This window comes from Gymnodraco acuticeps, unplaced genomic scaffold (genome assembly GCF_902827175.1).
Source record: "Gymnodraco acuticeps unplaced genomic scaffold, fGymAcu1.1, whole genome shotgun sequence".
Taxonomy (NCBI): domain Eukaryota; kingdom Metazoa; phylum Chordata; class Actinopteri; order Perciformes; family Bathydraconidae; genus Gymnodraco; species Gymnodraco acuticeps.
Genome location: NW_022992344.1, coordinates 3,113,508 through 3,135,814, shown reverse-complemented (window position 1 = coordinate 3,135,814; position 22,307 = coordinate 3,113,508). Strand labels below are relative to the sequence as shown.

The window sequence follows — 22,307 nt, the reverse complement described above, 5'->3', positions numbered from 1 at the left end:
GTCTCAGTGTGAACATAGATTAAACAGCCAGCCAAACTCTTTTGAGAGCCAGGGAATGAGCAGCCATGCTCCTTTATTGACTTATTTGCAGTCCAGTGACATTCAAACGGAGTGAAACTATAAAAAAAGAAGTTACAAGGCACTTAATGATCTCATACATGCAAATGTAACATACACAGATGAACACATTAGGACCGCTTAGTGTAAACAAGGTAAACATAGCTAATGCTAGCTGTACAATAAGCATGTATACAGGCTAGTATGGCTAACGCTAGCATGAATGCTAACGCTACCGTGTATGCGAATGCTAACGCATTTTCTCATTGAGTTTAAACATCTCCACATGTCATCACATAAACACAATACATGTTACTAATCCTTACAGTGTAAGTGTAAGGCTCACACTTACACTTACAGTCATTGCTTTCTGACGGACTTGACCCTTTTACTCTTCAGGTTGCATAGGGAAAATTAGTGGCAGTGTAGGCCTACTCATGGATGTCTACTGCCATTATATTCCGTTCACGTTCTCCTACTTCCTGTACCCGGGTCTAACCTTCAGTACACATTTTACAAAAATATAAATGTGCAAATATGAAACATACAGGTCAATATCATCTTGCTATTGGTAGCTGAACTGTCAATACCCCAAAACATATTATAAGATATAAATACCTAATTTTGAGTTATTTTCACAATTAACACTTATAGTTTCATGTCTTGTTCCATAAGAATTGATCATATTTGTTAAGTGTTATTATGGGAGAATTACTATTCTTCTGCTACTACTGCCTTATTACGCCCATATTGAGCAGCGCATATTAAGACCAAAACTCATGTACAACAACTTCCTTGCTTGCAATAAATAAGCACTAATTAGAGTGTTATTGAGGAAAAACTCTCAACTAATGGCTTATTACTTGTAGAATATGGTCATGTAGAATACGGCATTAATAAGTGTTGTATAATGACTAATAAAGAGCCATTATACTGCTAATATGCATGCTAATTAACAACTAGTTGATGGTTAATTTGTGTACCTTAATATAAAGTGTTACCAACATCACTACCAAATGTATCACTGTTGCAGTGTATTTGGGTGTGTCAGAAAAGGGTTTACAGTGTATTGAGGGCACTGTGTGCTACCAGAATAAACAAGTTGCCATTTGAGGGCGACACTTTGTGATGTTGGATCATTAAAATAATATCCGGGATAATGAGGTGAATGTTTTGGAGTGAAGGGCTACAGGATGCTTGTATACCCACAATTCCTTGCTCTGGCAGCAGTGGAGTAAGATGTAGTTATTCCACACCACTGCAGTGCACAACAAATCAATCACATTTCACTGAGAAAACTTTGAGGTCTGCATATGTTTTAGTCATCATGATCTCCAATGCACACTTGTCATTGGAGATCATGATTACTAAAACCTCATTAGCTCAAAATGACTTGGAGGTCAAATAGCTGAAAAAGTATAATGTCAAAAAAGTTGACATACAATTAAGAAATGCTATTGTATATCAATGCAGCCTTAATATACTCTCCATCAAAGATAATATCTATTATCATCATCTTAATTCAAAATGGGTGTTAATAAACCCCCTGAATATCTTTCTCTTTTGCCTCTGTAACTAATCTTTCACACACACACACACACACACACACACACACACACACACACACACACGCGCACGCACGCACACACACACACACACACACACACACACAAACACACACACACACACACACACACACACACACACACACACACACACACACACACACACACACACACACTGTAACTTGAATGTCACCTTCTGCCTAATTCCTATTCTACTTTCTTATTATGTATATGTATTAGCCGAAGATGTACAAACAGGAACTCTAAAGCTTTCCCCTCCTCTAACTGAGGGCAAAAACCTACTTGGTCAAAGAAAAAACATATCTATCCCTGACCCTAACCCAACCCTAACCCTCTTGTTTATGTGTATTTATGCATCTCATGCCTACTCAGGATAGCTTTTTTTTCCACTTTTACTGTCATTACTATATAACAAAATGGTTTCTCTGCATGTGACCCATCCTAGTGTTAGGAGCAGTGGGCTGCCATTATGAACGGCGCCCGGGGAGCAGTGTAGGAAACGGTGCAATTGTTCGGGGTAAAATAAACTACGGACATACAGTAATATCATGTTACTCATTGACGTCGTAAAGGTAGCTTTTGTTGAACCAAACGTGGTCCCCCTGAGTGTTTGGTTAAACCATTCATCATCAACCCTGCTTCTTTCCCTCAGAGGACTTCTGTGCTCTTAAATCTTACTTCTGCTGCTCTGGGCGTCCAATAATGAGGCGAATGGGTTTACATTGGAATTACCTGAAAGTGCATTAGTAAAGTGTGTCTTCTGCATTAGTACCAAGACGCCAGCGCCTTACCGAAGAGTCCGGGAGTGAGACAAGGATGGAATATGTGTTGTATGTGTTTAGGTACATTTTAAGTACACAACTTTTTGTGTGCTCATGATTCTGATTCTATTATTGGATGGAGAGTGGCAGCTCAGTCCTTTATCACCTCTGAGTGGAGCAGAGGTGCTGTTGTTGTAAGGCTCTGTGCAACCTGACAGCCAGTTAATGGACTCAGCTGAAGGATTAATAGGCTTCTGTTTAGCTGTGATGTACAGTGACATACTGAACAGCAAGTGACCATGAAATGTATTGTTCCACTCCCTTATATGTCAAATGTGACTTAAACAGATTACAGGGGTTCACACCCTTATAGGTGCGAACCTCCATGTCCTTTTTATATTAGTTTCTTCCATTGTAATCCATTTGTAGTTTTTCCAACCTCTACTTTTATCATCACCATTTGATCCAACTTCGAATTACAAACAAATGTGAAAATAATACAATTTTTGATTTAAATCGTGTCAATGAAACAGCATTAGAAAACATTATAAAATGTTAAAAATAGTGGTTAATTTAGCATCTTTGCTTATCAAGATCACAGGGGGTTGCATACATAAATATCTAAATTTAAACATGGCATATGATGGATGAACACTTAATGCATTTATTTATTCATTTATTTAGTTATTTATTTATTCATTTAGTTCTTTATTTTAATATTTATAACATAACATAGGATTTCATAAAGTATTTTTAAAATAGTTTATACATTATTCGAATATAGGAATAGTAGATAGGATTACTTAAAATATAGTACCTTATATTTAATCTTTTTTCCCTTTGACCCTTGCGGTTTATTCTTAAAAACCCTTACCCTTACCCACCCCCCATTTTCCCTCTGCTGGTCTATGGCCTTGTAGAGGGTGACGGGGTACAGAGTCGATTAGATAAGCGGGGGAATGCATCTGACGAAGAGATAGGTTGTTATGCTCCCTATCTCTGTTTCTTAGCCTATATCTAATAGAACTGCTCGGATCTTGATAGATTGAGTGGGGAAGTTCATGAGATCTTTCTAGAGGGTTATCAAGAATAACTTTTATCCAATGACCTTTTCCCTCTCTGTCTGTGTTGTATTCTCTTGTTCGGATTAACCCAGCCAAATCGTTTTGTTCTTGTTTTGTATCTATATCTACGCCGGGATCCGGAGTCGAGGCTGATCCTCTTGCTGTAGCCCTGTGTCTTGGATCCTCTATCCTGAGTTCTGGATTAAGTCGTGGACTTCGGGTCGTGGCTGAACCTGTCTCTGCGGTCCTGCCTTGGATCTCGTCATGCTGCTTCCCTGATGGCTTCCACAGGATTGTAGCTGACATCCTCGTGGATTCATCTTCTTATTACAGACACATGCATTTCCTAACATTCGGTCTATATGCTGTCAAATGTATTATCTCTTCGATTTACACACGGCATCTATTGCACGTCTGTCCGTCCTGGGAGAGAGATCCCTCCTCTGTTGCTCTCCCTGAGGTTTCTCCCATTTTTCCCCCTTAAACTGTGGGTTTTCTCTGGAAGTTTTTCCTTGTACGATGTGAGGGTCTAAGCACAGAGGGTGTCGTTTTTCTCATACTGATATTCTGAACAATCTGTGCTGTTGTATTTGCTGTAAAGTGTCTCTACTGTAGGCTATTTTTATTATATGTACAGCACTTTGGCTCGACCAAAAATCGTTTATAAATATGCTATATAAATAAAACTTGATTTGATTTGATTTGAATGCAATAGCTCTCTTAATGTAATGCAGGTAGAGAAGCCAAAACCAAATTGCATCACACCCACTCATGTATCATTAATCACACTTTAATTCAACTTAGAAAAAACGTTTGGTACTCACATGTACTCTCTGTGTGCAGAGTGCACAGCTGCTGCGTTGCTGTAGCGCCAAAGGACAATGAATGATGAGAGGATGTCCAGCGTAGCATTAAACTACAACAAAAACACAACCATAGACACAAATAAAGAGAGGAAAGGGTCTACAGTTGTTATAGTAGTTGCATCTTACTTATTACAACAGCTGCAGCATTGTAATGACAAAGTGCAGTGATAAAATACTATAGATCTCTAAAATAGTATACATACAAATTGAATATATTGAGGAGGGACATTAAAGGTCAATAGTATAACAACCTCAACTTCTAAATATAATTATGATATTCCTCACTTGATTACTTACATTAAGACATTTCCTTTTTGTATTTCACATTTTCTGAACTGTTAGGTTTTAGATATGTAAATCAGGCAATTTTCTGATGCTAAATTTGGGTGGATTTTGAATAAATCTGCAGACACAAATAGACAAAGTTAGTCAAAATAAACACCTCAATAGGTACTTTGATGGTTATTTTAACGCTTATCTGAAAGAAAACATGTTCTGTAAGCAAAATAGCCAGAAATCTCAAAATTGAGAAATGCATGTAGTGCCTTGCCTTAAATATTGTCTGTTCAAATAATATGTCATATGATATGTTGTGTTACATAAAGGTGTATCAATGCTGACAGTCAAGGTAAATTATTTCACATTAACCCTCCTATTGTCTTCGTTTTCCCCCTTACTTTGGTGTTTGTGGTAAAATTTGACCGGTCCTGTTTTAACTGCTATTACATTAACACCAAAACCATTAATCATCACCAAATTTCATTTAACACCCTTTCAAACTGTAAATGTTGTATCAGACTACTGGTATACATGAGAAACTGCAGTAAATATACAAAGAACAGACACTGAACATGTATTGCGTGTGCCAGGTGTGATCCATGTGGGGGGATGGGCACATAAGAGCGGTACATGTGTAAAATTGGTGTGTGTGTGTGTGTGTGTGTGTGTGTGTGTGTGTGTGTGTGTGTGTGTGTGTGTGTGTGTGTGTGTGTGTGCGTGTGTGTGTGTGTGTGTGTGTGTGTGTGTGTGTGTGTGTGTGTGCGTGTGTGTGTGAGTGCCAGGTGTGATACACATGGGGGGATTGGGCACATAAGGGGACGACGACACATCTAGAGTATGTGTGTGTGTGTGTGTGTGTGTGTGTGTGTGTGTGTGTGTGTGTGTGTGTGTGTGTGTGTGTGTGTGTGTGTGTGTGTGTGTGTGTGTGTGTGTGTGTGTGTGTGCGTGTACGGTGTGTGTGTGTGGGTGGGTGTTTGTGTGTGTGTTTTATCTGATCCGGATGGTTGCTAATTCCTTTTCTTTATGGCGGTCATTTTTGACCGGGAACACCATGGGTGTTACAAAGTTGACTAAATCATCCAAAATTCAATGAAAGTGGTGATCAGCAATTTCATATGTTCAAATATCTACTGTGAAGTCAGATTTGACCCGAAGACAACAGGAGGGTTAATATGAATCCTGTGTTGTTAGTGCACTTAATACAATATGGGCACATTATCTTATGGGCATGCATATCAAAAAGATGTGTCAGTTGTATTGAATACAACATATTATGAATATTATAGTATTTGACTAAGTGCATCAGTCCTCTATTAGCTAGAAATGCAATAAGGTCATATCTGCCCTCTAGCTGTATCATAAAATATGCTGATTATCATGCTCATTTAATTTTTGGTTTACATAATCTGTAAAAACTTGAAACATCATAGCAGCTAATGCTACCCACACTCAGCTGCTTTGATCTGTGCCGGCTTATATCAACTTATCGTCTTTTTGCTCCGTTATTAGAATTGCCATAGATAGACAAGCACTTTTAATTAAAACCCAATCTCCAATAAAAAGATATACAGCACAGCACATTATGATTTATAATGTTCTAATTACATTATGCTAATCACATTTGCGCTCACGGAGGATTTCATTTCCACTTAACTCTTATTAAGTCTTATTTTTTAAACCAATCACATTCAATCACTTACCCTAAATAACGAGAAGTAATAGGAAGCTTTTTTTGGTAAAAGCTGGAAGACATGTTTAGCAAACACAAAATGCTTTTTGATATTCAACCTGAGCTCTATGCCCAGCCCCTTCTTCTCTGCCCTGTTACCTTGGAGACAAAGGGACCAATAACACCTTGGTAACAGGATTCATTAATAAATCACAGAAACCCAAGTAATGACTAATTGATTAATGCAAATGGAGAGGGAGAAGGGAGGCGGAAACTCACGGCAAATCCGAAGGCTGACGCGCTGTGTCTCATGAATGATACAGCTGTGGAGAGAGAAAGGGAGAGAGAGAGAGAGCAGTTAGCCATGTTTGTTTTTATTTCACTTTAGTTACGTGACATAAGTCGTTTGCACCGATTCCCAGGTGCATTAGTGATGCACTTTCATATGTTAACCTGCACCTACATTGTATCATTTTTAATAATGACGTGTTTTGTGTGCAAAATAAACAATAACATGATGAACCATCACATCATTATTAATTGTTTGAACCTCACGGGGACTTTCTTTATGAGTCCACCATGATAGACAGAACAATGTAGTACATTTAAAACACATAAGCTCAAATGACCATGTTAACAAAGGGATTTTAAGGTCCATGAAAAGACTGTGTGATAAGTGATTGGTTTAGTTTATTGCTGGTTCACATTTCAAGCAGTTTATTTAATGGCTGGTCTTTCGAATGTTCTTGCTGTGTAAGTGAGTTAACCGGATTGTTAACATTTAAAAAACCATGGTGATAAGAGCAGTGAACTGAAACCGCACAGCTGGGGTTATAAGACCAAAACAACATGCTTAAAGACACTAAATTACTCCATTGAGCTGAGGGAACTGCAGAACATGTTTCACAATCTTAACCAATAATGCTTAACCAATCTTAACCAACAACAATTAGCCAATCCTAACCAATAGCCTCTAACCAATCTTGACCAATAGCTTTTAACGAATCATAACACTTAACCAATTTCAACCAATAACACTTAGCCAATCCTAATCAGCATCGTAACAGTGGCATTACAATGATGTAGATGCATGAAGGTTTCCTGGCTGGGATTGAAGCTATTACATTCAGTACAGTTCTCGTCTGGCACACCTCTGCTTTTTTGCCCTTCTGTTCCTGTCTTTCTCTGTCTCCCCCTGTGTTTTCAGGACCGAGTCTCAGGGGATAGCCTATCGACCGTCACCATGGTAACAAGTCAGAGTTGGGTTGAACCACAGAGCTTTCATATCCTTGCCCCCATTCTCCTCTCTTTATTCTTTGTCTTTGGCTCCTTCGAAATGTTTTCTCCTAGATGTTCTTTTCTCTCAGACTCTGATTTTGTATGTCACATATTTCCTCCTTTCTTTTCCTTTATTGCTATATCTCAGGGTCTCTTGACACATGTTTCAGTGTTGGCCATATTTGTCTTGCTCTACAGACATGAAATGACACACGTTTTGCCAGGCACTTATACATATTCAAACACACTTTACAAAAAACGTTCAATTTATTACAATGCTTAAAGCATCACTTCAGTCTGAATTACAGTTATATTTACAACAAGGCAGAAAGAAAGGGGACTACAAAAGCTCAACGGGAGGGTAAAAAATATGGAGTGAAGTTAAAAATGGAGGACATAAAGAGAGATAAGAGGGCAATCCTAGACAGGCCCTTGGTACAATTTAGATGGTACTAGTCTGGGAGGGTGTGTGACACTGCCCACACACACTCACACACACATATGCTGTCACTCTGTCTGGGATACTGTCACCCTCTTTATCCTACATGACCTCTTCCTTGATTTTCTTCTCGTTCACGTGCAAATTATTTTTCACACACACAGGCTGAGCTGAATCCTCCGGAGCTCCACCGGGGCCTCGTGTCCATCTGGAGAGTTTAAAGGCTTTAACGAAAACTGAAGAAACAACCACAGGATCATTGGGCGATTCGAGATTTCCGAGATGTTCCCTTTCCAAAGGAAAATTAAGAGTATTATCTTCAACATCTAATACAAGAAATGTTTGGTAACATTGTGCCTCATTCAGTAGCAATATAAAAAAACATTTCCCCCTTTTTTCTGATTTGTAATAAGTTATCATGTTACCGTATCATTTAAAGCAGATCGTATACATACACATTCAACAGTCCCAGGAAATTGCTTGAATTGATTATATGAAGTGAATATGCTGAAACTGTTGCATATTCAGAAACAATAATTTGGACACAGACTATGTGAGTTGCATGTACAAGTGCAAAGAAGAAAAAATAACTAGGCGAAAATGTAATTGTAATAAAAATGAGTTTACTGCTACTCTGGTCAAATCTGTCAATGTGAGGTCTGACTGCTTATTCATCCTTGTGTAATAAATCGATGATCTGAACCTCTGTCTTCAAATGCAATGCAGTGAGTCAGCTGGAATGTAATGATGGAGGCACTTTAAGCGCACACACACATGGCTTTGTTTAATATTCAGTTCCCAAAAGAACAGATGTCCTCTCTCTGTGTCTGTGTCATCTGATAGAGTCTCATTAGGGAAGCATCCCTCAGCTTCACCAGCATCCCTTCATTGAGCCTATTTCTAGTGTCTGCCTGCAAACATTAAACACACGTAGCATTCAAACATATTTTTAGTGTATCTGGTCAGTTGGCCAATAAAACAATTATTCCCTTTATACCGTTTCGGCAACTAATATTTAAACAGTGTGTGTTGTCTCCTGTTAGCCATTCATTTATCCAGTTTCTGCTCTCAAGCTCATTTGGATGTGGCAGCCGTCTGCGTGGTTAGCGCCTGCCAGAAAATCGATGCCTCTCTCGGGGCAGCATACAGTGTGCGGTGTTACATCCTTTGGGTTGCTACTTAATCAGGGAGGCAAGCATGCGTGACCAGTGCTAACAAGACTGAGAAAACTGGAGAAAAAGGGGAAAGGAGGAGGAGGTGGAATGGAGTGGTACAAGGGAGGATAAAAAGAAGAGACAGGGAATTCAAAGACAAGTAGGAGGATTGGAAGAAGCAGAACTTGAGAGATTGGACCAGCAAGAAATGAAAAGGAAACAGTCGAATAGCGTTTGATGTGTCTCCAAACAAGGTGATTCTTTGCTGTTGTTCTACAATGATTCTAATTGCCTTTTTGGTCTATTTCTAGGAATTGGTATTCTATTTAATTATATGTTCCCTATAATCCACTCAGATGTCCTGCAAATACCTGCATAGCCATAGCAACGGTTAACACTTGGCAGCAATAAAACTCTAATTATCGGTGAGTTATGTAAGATGTGGGGCTCAAGCCAGCACTTAACATCCATACTCTCTCTCCTCAGTGATCACTTGGCACTGATTATAATTCCATGATAGATGAAGAAGTATCCGATCGGACATTAATGCATTGCCAGACCAGACATTGAACTGTTGTGGGTGTTTAGAACCAAAGTAACGTAAATCATTTTAAATACCAATGGGATAAGTGGTGATATTTATTGAGGTGTTCTGTCCTCTGCTTAATACAGCATTCAATTATAGGCTTCATGCTTACATGTGTTTTAGATGTGTTCAAGCTTACAGTGTATACCCAAAACAAAGTACAAGTACACAAATGTTTATGAAAGTGACCATAAAAATGTCAGGGAAAAGTTGATTTTACAACAGGTAAATCAACTTTTAGGTGCTGCTCTAGGAGAATTCCATAAACATAATTGCTTATTATATGGGCCTTTCATATTAGTTTTGCAAAGTTAGCAAGCGAGCACTAAATAGCAAAACGCATGTCAATGAGGTAGATTGGATTTGTATCTTTAGCAATGGAGGTGCTTTTGACATATTTTTGTATCAGATAAACCCTGAGCCATCCTTCTTTACTCTTCATAATGGTCTTTATGGCCCCACTTAAGGACAAATTAGAGAAAGAGAGGGATGATGTGCTAAGTATACCCCAAATAAATAACCAACCCTACAACTGCACTGATGTAAACACTATCTGTCACAGGAAGCGGAGCACGTTTAACCCAAATGCATGATACTTCACCGGAAGACTTAACAGAAATATACCTGTTATTTCAAGAAGCCAGCGCAGAACAAGGCAAGACAAGGCAAAACCAAACAGAACTTTCTGAGGGACTACATGCAAGGATATGAAAAGGACTAACAAGGACCAGGAACTAAAAACTATCAGAAGAGACAGCTGGAGAGGGCAGGCAATAACACAGGTGGGAAAACACAAGACCAGACCTATAGACAAAAGACAAGGAGAATAAAACAATAGGGAAACACTATGACAGATTATGACACTATCAGTCTCTTAAACTAAACCATTTGCAACTCAGACGGCTATATTTTTCAGTTTTTCAGCTGCTCTAAATCAAAAAACCGAAGTAAGCTAACTGAAATGTTAGTGAAACCATAAATCAGTAGCCAAGATCTAAACTGATAAACTGGGCTCATGCTTACAGATGTAGCACTCTAGAATGGACTCCACCCAACGGATTCCAGCCGAAAACCCATCGGATCCCAGTGGCTGGAAATGTAAAGCCCTCCCACTATTTCCTGAGAGGGCGTTGCCAGATTTTCAATTTCAGGATTTAACCATGAGATGGCGCTTCATTCACAAATACACAAAGACATGGGTGAACTTTGTTCTTCAGTTTGTTTCATGGACTTTCAATACTTCAGTAATGTTTGCAGCTCTGCAGTTGTGTTTGCTGAAGAGCATTTAAACAAATATTTGTTATGGTTTTCACAGGCTGGATTCCATGGAATATAACAAAAAGTGTATCTCAAGCCGGTTTCTCAAACGTACCTATCCCACCTTTAATTGTAATTCAATAATATATAGTCTTTATATATTAAATAATCATAATAATAATGTAAATGTTTACACTTCTTTGTTTTGTATGCTCATACTTTTACCTTACAATAGTTTGCTTTAATATGCAGTATAATTGTTGTTATATTGTTGTGATGTTTTTACACAGTACAGTAGATCGAAGTAAATCAACTTATACATTAAGATAAGATAAGATTTACCTTTATTAATCCCCGTGGGGAAATTCAGTTGTTCAAACAGCAACAGGGTGAGAGTGAAAAACAGGACAGCACAGATTCACACAGATTAATAAAATCAAAAATAATAGTAATGACAAACTATGAAATAAGAAATGAATAAAATTAAAATTAAATTATCATATCATATATTATAATGTATTGTATTATTAAGTAATATCATACATTAACCCCATTATACCAGATGCCACATTGAATGGATGAACACATTTATGCATCAATAATTACAACGGAGTATTTCTAAATATAAGTTGTAAAAATACTTATATGCATTTAATACTAATAACATAATGATTCACTTTACTTTCAGATGATAATACGTTTCACTTGGGCAATTGACAATTTTGAATGCAGGACATTTACTTCTAACACGTATTTGTACCTGGGTAAATAATCTGAATACTTCTTCCACCTTTGGACCCTGTCACTGTTTTTAAAACTTTAATTAAATGTTTGACATTCCAGAGACCTTTTTAGACCGGCAATGCTGCCCTGCATGTGTTGATCACCTTAAGGGGGGCTGTCGAGCCTACAGTATTTCATTTGTATTAAAGCCAGACCATTTTTAAATATAACTGTCTGATTTTGTCATTGCACCACAGTTATGAATAAACTCAATCTGTGATTGTTATGGCAATAATATTACAACAATTTTCACAGCCTCAGCTTGCAATGTTTTGCGACTTTCTTTGTCGGCGGGAGGTGTGAGAATGTGCCGTAAAGCAACGACGGTGCGGGACACACCAACCTGAGTAGGGCGCCGCAAATGTCCAATTGCCTCTGACGGCCTCTGACTCCCAAACTCGGGTAGGTGTGTCAGGGCCTTTAGGAGCAGTGTGCTGCCATTTTGAACGGTGCCCGGGGAGCAGTGTAGGGAACGGTGCCTTGCTCAGGGACACCTCGGTAGCACTTGGTCTTGCGGGACTTGAACTGGTGACTTTCCAGTTGCCAAGCCATCTATCAGCTGTTTATTTCACATGAGTTCCAGTGTGGCAGCTTTTTAATCACTGCTCCCCCTGGTGGATCCATGATCCATTGCAGCTGGTTTCATTATAGTTTAATTCATTTATCAAGGGGGCGTATCAAGTCATGCAGGGGTTTTTCCTTTCAGCGAGGGCCGACCCCGTGCCGATCACGGACCCACTACGGTAGGGGCGTCCGAAATGAGGTGCTACATCTGTAAGTCTTTGTCCAATAGAGTGCCACTGTGACGTGTCCTAAAACCCGGAAGTAAACTCCTTCCGGTTCCTTCGACAAAAAAGCAATACAATTTCTCCATAGGATTTTGGAAAATAGCTGGAAATAAGGTCTGCGGTTGACAAACATTTAAGAGACGGATCACGTTTTGTTCAGCCGGGTAATATCCACATGTCTACCCTATTTTTATAATTTTCTAATCATAAATCTAGTCGCAAGAAGCAAAATGCTAACGTTATGCAATAAACGAACTACAGCAGGGTCGCTGCTTCAACCTCACGCCAACTTAAGATCCATATTCAAAACTACAGATTCAAAATTGTACAAGTTGAAGCGTTTGCTTTAACAGTTTGCAGGAGGCAGGTACTTGATCTCAAGCAGAACAGGGAAAACAAACTTAGCGGGAGTGTTTACGTGTTCGGTGTAATGACGTAAAACGGCCTGGACAACTTCTATAGTCCTATTCAGCCACTTGTTAACAACCATCGTTTTTCAGACACGTAAACTCTTCAAAAATCACCAGTGGAGTCACTGCTGATGTATTTAATGTCGTAGAACAAAACGTGATCTGTCTCTTCAATTTGTGTCAAACACAGACCTTATTTCCAGCTATTTTCCAAAATCCTATGGAGAAATTGCATTGCTTTTTATTGAAGGAACTGGAAGTGGTAAAATGCTAACTTACTTCCGTGTTTTAGGATGTGTCACTGTGGCACTCTATTGTCTGGTGATAGTCACAGTTGGTCCAGTCAAGCAATTTCCACACCACACTTTCCTTTTAATGACCAATTCAAAACCCCTGCTGTTGTACTGTATGAGAAAACCGTCCATATCACATTAGAAGAATCATCGCAGCCAAACAGAAATGTAATTACGTCCTCCTCTCTGTTCCTCAAGGGCAGGAGCTCAATTCACGGTTGTGTGAAACTCAATTACTTCACAAGGAGAAAAGGAATAATGTAGGAGGGGAGGGAATGAGAAGGAGGGAGACGAAAGCAAGAGACAGACGGAACAGCAGATGGACAGACGGACACAGAGCCAGACTGGGAGGAAGTGTATGTGAGAGGGCAGCAGTGAGAGGATGGATAAAGTGAGAGAAAGAGAAAGAGAAGACATGAGAGAGATTGTAGGAGCCGTTTTCATGCTGACAATCAGTGACTCTCTGAGCCTCCAAACCGATTGAGGTTGACTCATCTGCGTTAGTGCTCTGAAAAGGCTCCCAATAGACACATTTATTGAAGTTGAGGAAAACCACTTAGCAGTCCCAAGATGAGGCAAGGGATGCAAAGTGTTAGGAGGATGGTGGTGCAATTCAAAGGCAGTTCATTATATTTTTGTATAGCTGTAACCTCCATAATGTAATGATGAGAATGTTGATGATAAGCAGAGGTGGGTAAGTAAGGGTAAGCCAGGTCTTTTAAAAATGGCTTTATGTACAACGAAACTGCACAGACAATAACGTTTTAAGGGAAATATCATTGGTTCTGGATTATGGTTGTTTTAAGCGTATCACAAATACATTTCTAATAAAAGTCAACCGAAGTCCGCGTATGGAGGTGTTCAGGTTGTATGGGTGAGTCAAGTAAACATAGGATTTTACCCGAGGAGAACATTGTTTGTTTCCTGTAGGAGATCAACCATTTTTTTTAAATATACATCCATAACATGGATAATTTATTTTAAGCCAAACTGCAATATTTTTTCCAAATGTAACCAAGTAGTTTTGTTGCATTTTTGTTTTGTTTAAAGTGTTAGCCATGTCTTTAAAACGTAATCTTGGAAAAAATATGTTTCTGTGAAAACATAGTAACAGTTTAGTTATATGGGAATGTAATTATATAGGAGAGAGGGATGGATGAAAATAAGGGAGGGAAGAGGTTAAGAGAGAGGAGGAAGGGGCATGTGGGAGCAGACAATGAGGAGAAATTATGCATAATTAAAGCCAGAATAAACAAGATTTTTATGCAAATACAACTGTCAGGCCTGGAATGGAAAATAACATCCCCTTAGACACTGTAGGTTACGAGACTTCATAGGTGGAAAACGAAATGCGGTAGTAATACTACTTTCTCTATGCTATGTTTGAAAATGCAATGTGACCTTATGCACCTTATAAAATTTGAATAGGTCAATTCAAGGACTCAAATTATTATGAAAATAAATAATGTTAAACTATTGATGTGAGTCCCTTTGGTTAAGTGTCAGCTGAATGAACTTGAAATGTAATGTTATCATGACATTTTAATGTCCACACACAATTGATTTGCGACACATGTTTTTTTAAAGAAATATAATTACATACGAATAACAATCACTATTAAAGGGGCCCTATAATGTAAATATTCAGGTTCATATTTGTATTTTGTGCGTTTGTTTACGTGCTTTTAATGTTCGAAAAGTGCTTTCTTTTTCTCAAACTGCCTGTGCTGCACTATTCACCCTCTGATTGGTTAGCTGGACCAGCTCTGTTGTGATTGGTCAACTGCTTAGAGATGTGTCTCACCTAGTGGGAGAGAAACTATTTTCACCCTCTGTCTAAAACCATACCCCAGTCTGCTCTGATTGGTTAGCGAGCCGGCTCTTTTGTGACTGGTCAACAACTTAGAGATATCCCGCCCCTTAGCAAATCACGTACCATATGTTGGAGAGCTAGCCAATAGAAGCGTGAGTGTTACGTAGGGATGCCACTCAGTTTAGGAGAGTAAACAAAGGTGTCCAACTGAGGCGTTTCAGGCAATTAGTTTTATGATTATGTTAACAAGATAGTGGCCATGGTTATGGCCAGGGGAGGATTGTTTCCTGCTTCAAAACATGAAGAACAGAGTGACTTGAAAGACGTGTGATGTCCTTATTAACATTTAACCGCATACACCATCTTTCCCAAAACATAACCAAGTGCTTTTGTTGCCTAACCACAGACAAGAGTCTGCCAATGAACCGCATACTGGTGTCAAAGGTCTGCTTTGTTTACCCACAATCCACCCCTCTCTGTGGATCCTATTCATTCAAAAAGTAATTGCCTCTGAATATAATGCCAGCAGCCATCATGTTGTGGACTAAAAAGCAATAAGAAAAATAATGTTGAGGAGATATGTTTGAACGACCAGTATGTGTGTGTAAGTGTGTGTGTGTGTGTGTGTGTGTGTGTGTGTGTGTGTGTGTGTGTGTGTGTGTGTGTGTGTGTGTGTGTGTGTGTGTGTGTGTGTGTGTGTGTGTGTGTGTGTGTGTGTGTGTGTGTGTGTGTGTATATTGGGGGTGGTTCTGATATTTTGCATTACACTTGGGCAAGAAGTTAACACAAAGGCCCTCATGATTCATTCATTCCATCTCATTAATTAGTGGCTGTTAATGGGTCTACACTCCCTCTGATGGCCACACATACACACAAACTCACACAATATTTAATTAAAACACACATCTGAGCACATGTAAGTACTTGGAAGTGCATTGCTGATGATATACAACACAAACGCACACACACACACAATCCTTGCCCCCTCAGCAGACACATCCTGCGACCGTTTGCTGCAAAATATTGCGTTTAATAACTCCCCCTTGTTTCTGTCCTTCTTCCTCTCTCTGTCCTCCGTAGACAGCCCTTTTTGGTCCCTACTTTTGAAAGATAAATCCTCAATCCTACCTTTTCTGACTTTCCTACCAGCTTTCTCTATCCGTTTTGTCTCCGTCTTCCCATCCTTCCTCCCTAATCATGCATCCTATAGCTTAGCTCTCACCTGCCCCTCCCTGCCCATTTCCATCCCTTTCATTTAGCTCCTCAATCTGTCTCTTCTGTTTCTGCCCCTCTCTCATCTTCTCCTACATTAACACCCCTATATGTGTAACCCCCCCTCCTTCTAGTTCCTCCCTTCTGGGCTTCCTTACTCTTTTGCTCCATCAGCTCTCTCCCCTATAACGGAAGCCCAGCCGTATTAATTTGTAGCTGGGCAGACGTGCACGGCGAGGGAGGTGCCATCTGCCCCCGGCTTGGCACTAGGGACCAGCCTTGGTTGGTGCAGAGCTTTAGCTTCGAGAAACACACGGCTGATTGAAATAATGCTTCCTAGGTACCTGCCGGTTTAAAGAGCTTCATTCTAGAAAAGTTTTAACAGCTTAGGAAAATACAAGGTTTTTTTCAAGATGTAGCTCAACTTAGAACATGGGGGTAGGTGTTTATACAGTATCTAATAACAATTCAAGTAAAATCTGATCCGACTGTAGATATGCCTTCAACTAATGAAGCCCAACAATTCTCAAACTTGTCCCTTTCAAGTCTTACAACAGAAGTCAGTTTATCCATTACATATATGTCATGAATAACATCAAAACAGTCCTCAACCTTAGGAGTCTCCATTGTCAACCATTTCCTAGTCAGGGCTTTTTTACTTGCTATTAATAGGATATTGAACATATATTTGCTTGTTTATCCCTTGACGGTGTCTAGTCTCAAGCCCAGGTAGTGTCTCAAAGTTAAATGGGATCCCGACTCCAAGTATCTTTTCCATAAAGGACTTGATTTATTTTCAGTAGTTCAGGAGGACAGGGCACTGCCAGAACACATGATAATGATTCGCCTTTTTCTCACCACATGACCTCCAACATGAAGTGTTTCTATTTATGAAAACCTGTTGTGCAGGTGTTTTAAAAAACCTCATTACGTTTTTCCACCCAAATTCCCTCCAGGTCAGGGCGGAAGTAGATCTCCATTGTTGCTTAATCAGCTTTTCCCATATTTCCAAGTCTAGAGTAAGATTTCCTTCCTTTTCTAATTTTTCCTTTACATATGTTGTGTCTTGTGCATTTAACTCATTTAGTCCATTGTATAACTTTGAGATATTTTTGAGACCTTGATCTGATTTGTAACCCTTTAAAAAATGTTCAGAATACACGAGTTTGTCTTTTCTAAGTCTCCCCTTCCTATACATTTCCCTATGTAGTGGCTAAGCTGCAAATACCTAAGTCTTGTTTGGTAAGGTCATATTGAACTTTTGAATCCTGAAAGTTTTTGAGTGCTCCATCAACAAAGAGATTGCTATATTTTATCAGCCCCTTTTCTGCCCATTTTTTAAATCCTGTGTCTGTCCTATTGGGAATAAAATCCAAATCATATGCTATCCATCTCAACATATGAAAAGGTTCCTTATTCTCATGTTCTCTTATCACCTGCGACCATATTTTGAGTGATGACGCCACCCACGGATTTGACTCCCATTCATGTTTTTTTTAAATACCCCCACCTATTACCGCCTTTAGTGGGACATAGCTCGAAGTCCGGCATTCTATCTCCTTCCATCGTGCTATATACGTAGGAAGGATTGCATATATCGACCAGAGGTTTTATCTGAGCTGCTTTGTAATAATTCTTAAAATTAGGAAGAGAGAGACCCCATCTCTCTTTAGGTAGCTGGAGGGTCTTGAGCCTAATCCGAGGCTGTTTTCCCTGCCAGATAAATCTAGAAATTGCCCTGTCCAGATCTAGAAAATGTCCGTTCGGTAGTTCAGCTGGGATGGATTGATACAAATATAAGACTCTTGGGAGAATGTTCATCTTTATAGCTTCCATCCTCTGTGCTAAACTGAGGAATGATACTACATTCCATCGGGACTAACTAATTAGGGGGTCATATATACCTCATAGTTTCAGCCTCCCATTTAACTTTTAACATATCTCTGATGGGCTGACTAGGAGTGTAATTAAACGTCAGTATTTGAGATTTGTGGGTATTTAGTCGATAACCAGATAAACATCCATATTCTGTTAAGGTTGTTAATAAACATGGGAGGGAAGAACTGGGGCACCCGAGGTATATTAAAATATCGTCCGCGAACAAGGCTATCTTTTGTTCACCTCCAGCCATTGTAATTCCCTGTATTTCCTCACTCTGTTTTTCCCACTGGCTTAATGGCTCTATGAAAATGGCAAAGAGAAGTGGGGACTTGGGACATCCCTGCCGACAACCCTGTTCTAATTCAAAGGCGTTAGTTAATGAGCCATTCATCCTAATCTTTGTCGTAGGTCTGTTGTATAGTATAGTTTCTATTGTCTTAATATATTTTTTAATGAAAACCGAACCTGAACAGCACTCTGTATAAAAAGGATCAGTCCACTGAGTGAAAAGCCTTCTCTGCATCCAGACCCAGTACCGCTTCCATATCTGTTTGTTTAATGTGATTGATTATATGCAGAGTACGTCTGATATTATCACGTGTTTGCCTCTGTCTAATAAAACCTGTCTGGTCGAGATTTATAATATGAGGGAGAAAAGTCTCCAACCTCCTGGCTAATATGGAGGCAAACAGCTTGTAATCCTGGTTTAGTAGGCTGATTGGCCTGTAATTGGAGCAGTTCAATCTGTCCTTCCCTTCCTTGGGGAAAACTGAGATAACTGCTTCCCGCCACGATGGAGGAGTTTCCCCATTTACCAGTACCCAGTTAAATGTGTTTAGTAAGGGTGGTGATAACAAGTCCTTAAAGGTTTTGTAACATTCAGCGGTAAACCCGTCTGATCCAGGGGATTTATTTGTTTTGAGTCTTTTTATTGTGGTCTCTAGTTCATCCGTGGTTATATTAGCTGTCAGAGTTGAATTCTGTTATGTTGTAATTTTAGGAAGCTTGAGTGAGTTAAGTAGAGCGTCCGTCGCTGTGTCTCCCTTATGGTGCTTTTTGGAGTAGAGATTTGTATAGTATTTTTCTAAACAACTTTGGATTTGCTTACTTTTGTGGGTTACTTGATTCGTGTTTGGGTCTCTCATTTTGTAAGTTATTCTCTCTGCTTGCTGTTTCTTTATTTTATAGGCCAGGAGTTTAGTTGATTTACTACCCGTTTCATAGTAGGCCTACCTTTGCTTCAGGAAAGCCAACTTCTTCTGAATGTCTAATGTGAGCAAATCGTTTATTTGAATTCTGATAGTAGCCTGTCCAGGTTGTCCAGGAAATATGCCCAAATCAACAAAAACTGCGAGCCGGCACGTGTAGTGGAAATTTGTATTATATCCTTATATCCTTATATTATATCCTTATATGCTTACCACCAAATGCTTCTCAACACATTGTAAAACACCTATATCATTTCCTGAGATGTGCTGTTTTCTTCTCATCCTCCTCTGTGGGTTTATTCCCAAGCACTTCAAGGCCACACAGCTGATTTGGCTACTAGGTTGAGACTCACACAAAGTTACACAAGAACTTGCCTTTCCTGAGAACCGTTATACTATCTACAGCTCAAGGACAGGTGTCTAATAACAATGTGACCGTGTGAAGACAGATTTCTGAACTTCTCACTCTTTCTTGTATATAAGCCTTGCTACTATATTGTACTGCACACACTCATGCAGACTATTCTATACTCTGTGAGACCTGTGTCTTTTTTATTGTAACTTATGTATTTGAAGCTTCAAATAAATAACCAGAAAGACAACTCTGTCTGATTCACCATTTATTTGTTTTGATCACTCTGACTTGTACTCTCCACAGTATTGGGTCTCAGATTTCCATAACAATTGCCGTTGTCGGCAGGATCTCTGCAAGTTCGATTGGGAACACCTACGGACGCTGGTGGTCGCTCCGGGATCCTTGGATTCTCCTCTACCTTGAGACACTCCGCTTCTGAAACGCGACCGGTGGGGTTTGACGCTGTAGGAGGTCGGAACAAAACCGCGGCGCAGACGGACCCGGTGGAATCCCGGGTTAAGACAGTCAAACGTTGTGCCTCCTTTACAGATGTACCGTTGCAAGCACCGTACCAACCAGCGACGTGCAGTCAGGGGAGGCAGGGGAGGCAGAGCCTCACCTGTCATACTCATAGACTGGCCATACTACAATGTAACGGAAAAACAACTAAAGAAAAACTAAATAGTAATAATAATAAAATGTCTCCACTGATCTGTGTTGTAAGTGTGATTTATGTATGATTCCAATCACTTTTTATAGTCAAAATCAGCAAATTTGCCGAGCTCCGCTACAACTATGGGTAGCTATGAGAAGTGAGGCAGGGACGAGCTCTGCCTCTCGTAAGCCCACAGTACCTGGCTGGAGCGCGGGCACTAATTTAGCGGGAGCACTTATTTTGTGAGCGCGCTCAAGCCAGTTACTGTGGAGTGAGTTGAGGCACAGATGAGCTCTGCCTCACCTCAGAATGTGTCACCCCACAGAAACTGGCTGGAAAGCGGGCCCTAATCGCATGCCTGTTACCATCTCACTGTATGTCACCAATGTAATGTTTGTAGATCCCTTTATTACATTTATCCTCGCCATCCATAGTCTCTAAATAACTTATTTCACGTATATATGATATTTAGGCTCGCCGTACAGCGGCAATAAAAAAAGCACCAGGGGAGGCAGCCATAACCTCTGACGCACTGAAGGGGGCGCACATGAGCCCACAGGTCCTTGTTGCTACTGTTATTCTACGCAGAGACCGTAGACGCAAACAACAAACTAGACTTTTGAAACTAGAGGGAGATAAGTAGGACTTTTACAAAAAAGTAATAGAGATTGTTGTCCAGAAGGATAGCATGGACTTCATCTTCAAGTCAAGGTAAGACCACATTGGTAATGAAAATTGGATCTTACTAAGAAAGAACAATCCAATATTTAGATTGTGGGTATCCTTTTGTTAAACTGTCTGTTTAAAATGAATCGAAACATCAGACTAAAAAAGCTTTTGAAAATAACAGAATATTTCGATAAAGGTCAGAATATAATATTTGTAAATCTGACTCTGAAAGAGTCAGTGCCTCACCAGCCATGAACCTCACCGCACGTCACTGGTGCCAACACAAACCGAGTTAACGTAAAATAAGTAGACAAAAGCTTGTCCACTTCCATCGAAACCTTGTCTTCTTCAGTGTCAGATTCAGGATCATATTCATAATAAGCTTGAACAGCTGTATTCTCGTATTTACTATAAGCATGGTAACATGACGCTGGCGGAGAGTCGCAAACACTTCCACAGAGGGGCGTGGCTAGCAGCAGCTAATTTGCATTTAAAGCTACAGACACAGATTCAGCACTTTCGAAAACAGGGCTGAAACAGAGGGATATGGGGCATGCTAAAATGCACGATCCGATTGTTTTTTTTACGCAGAACACTTCAGAGTTATGTTTTTTATATATCTGAGACCTACGTATAATGTATGCCTAAGAAAGAGTATAATAGGAGACCTTTAACTTATTTTAGCATTTAATGAAAAAGAAAAACGTTCTCATTGACTGGTAACAGCAGATTTCTATTTACCTTTTCACCTTTACCTTTTTGTTTTCCTTTTTCAACATTCACTGAGGCCTGTCCCTCTCACTCATTCTCATCCTCGACCCCACCCTCACTTTCCTCCCTCACGTCAACCAGGTCACAAAAAACGCATTCTTCCATTTAAAGAACATCGCCCGCATTAGACCCTCCCTCTCATCGACCGCTGCTGAAACTCTGATCCATGCCTTTATAACATCCCGACTGGATTACTGCAACAGCATACTTTTTGGATCACCTGCATTCATATTAAAACTCAGCTGCCCGCTTGCTCACCTCCACCCGACGCTCCGACCACATCACCCCTATCCTCCATGACCTCCACTGGCTCCCCATCAAACACCGCATTGACTTTAAAATATTACTTTTCACTTTCAAAGCCCTCAACAACCTTGCCCCCCCCCCCCTACCTCTGTGACCTCATCCAACGACACACCCCAACCCGTCGCCTCAGGTCTGCTGAAGCTAACCTACTGCAGCCCATCAGGACA

The 22,307-nt window shown here is 39.8% G+C and overlaps 1 protein-coding gene across 2 annotated transcripts in view; it reads right to left on the bottom strand.

Moving 5' to 3' along the window:
* tmem163a (transmembrane protein 163a) overlaps positions 1-22,307 on the bottom strand; it is a 99,134-nt gene that overhangs the window by 15,626 nt on the left and 61,201 nt on the right. For both annotated transcript variants that reach the window (XM_034208797.1, XM_034208798.1), the window contains 2 exons: positions 6,562-6,605; positions 4,293-4,384 (listed from right to left, as the gene is read on the bottom strand). In XM_034208797.1, coding sequence (XP_034064688.1) covers positions 4,293-4,384; positions 6,562-6,605 — 136 coding nt within the window. The remainder of the gene's footprint in view (positions 1-4,292; positions 4,385-6,561; positions 6,606-22,307) is intronic.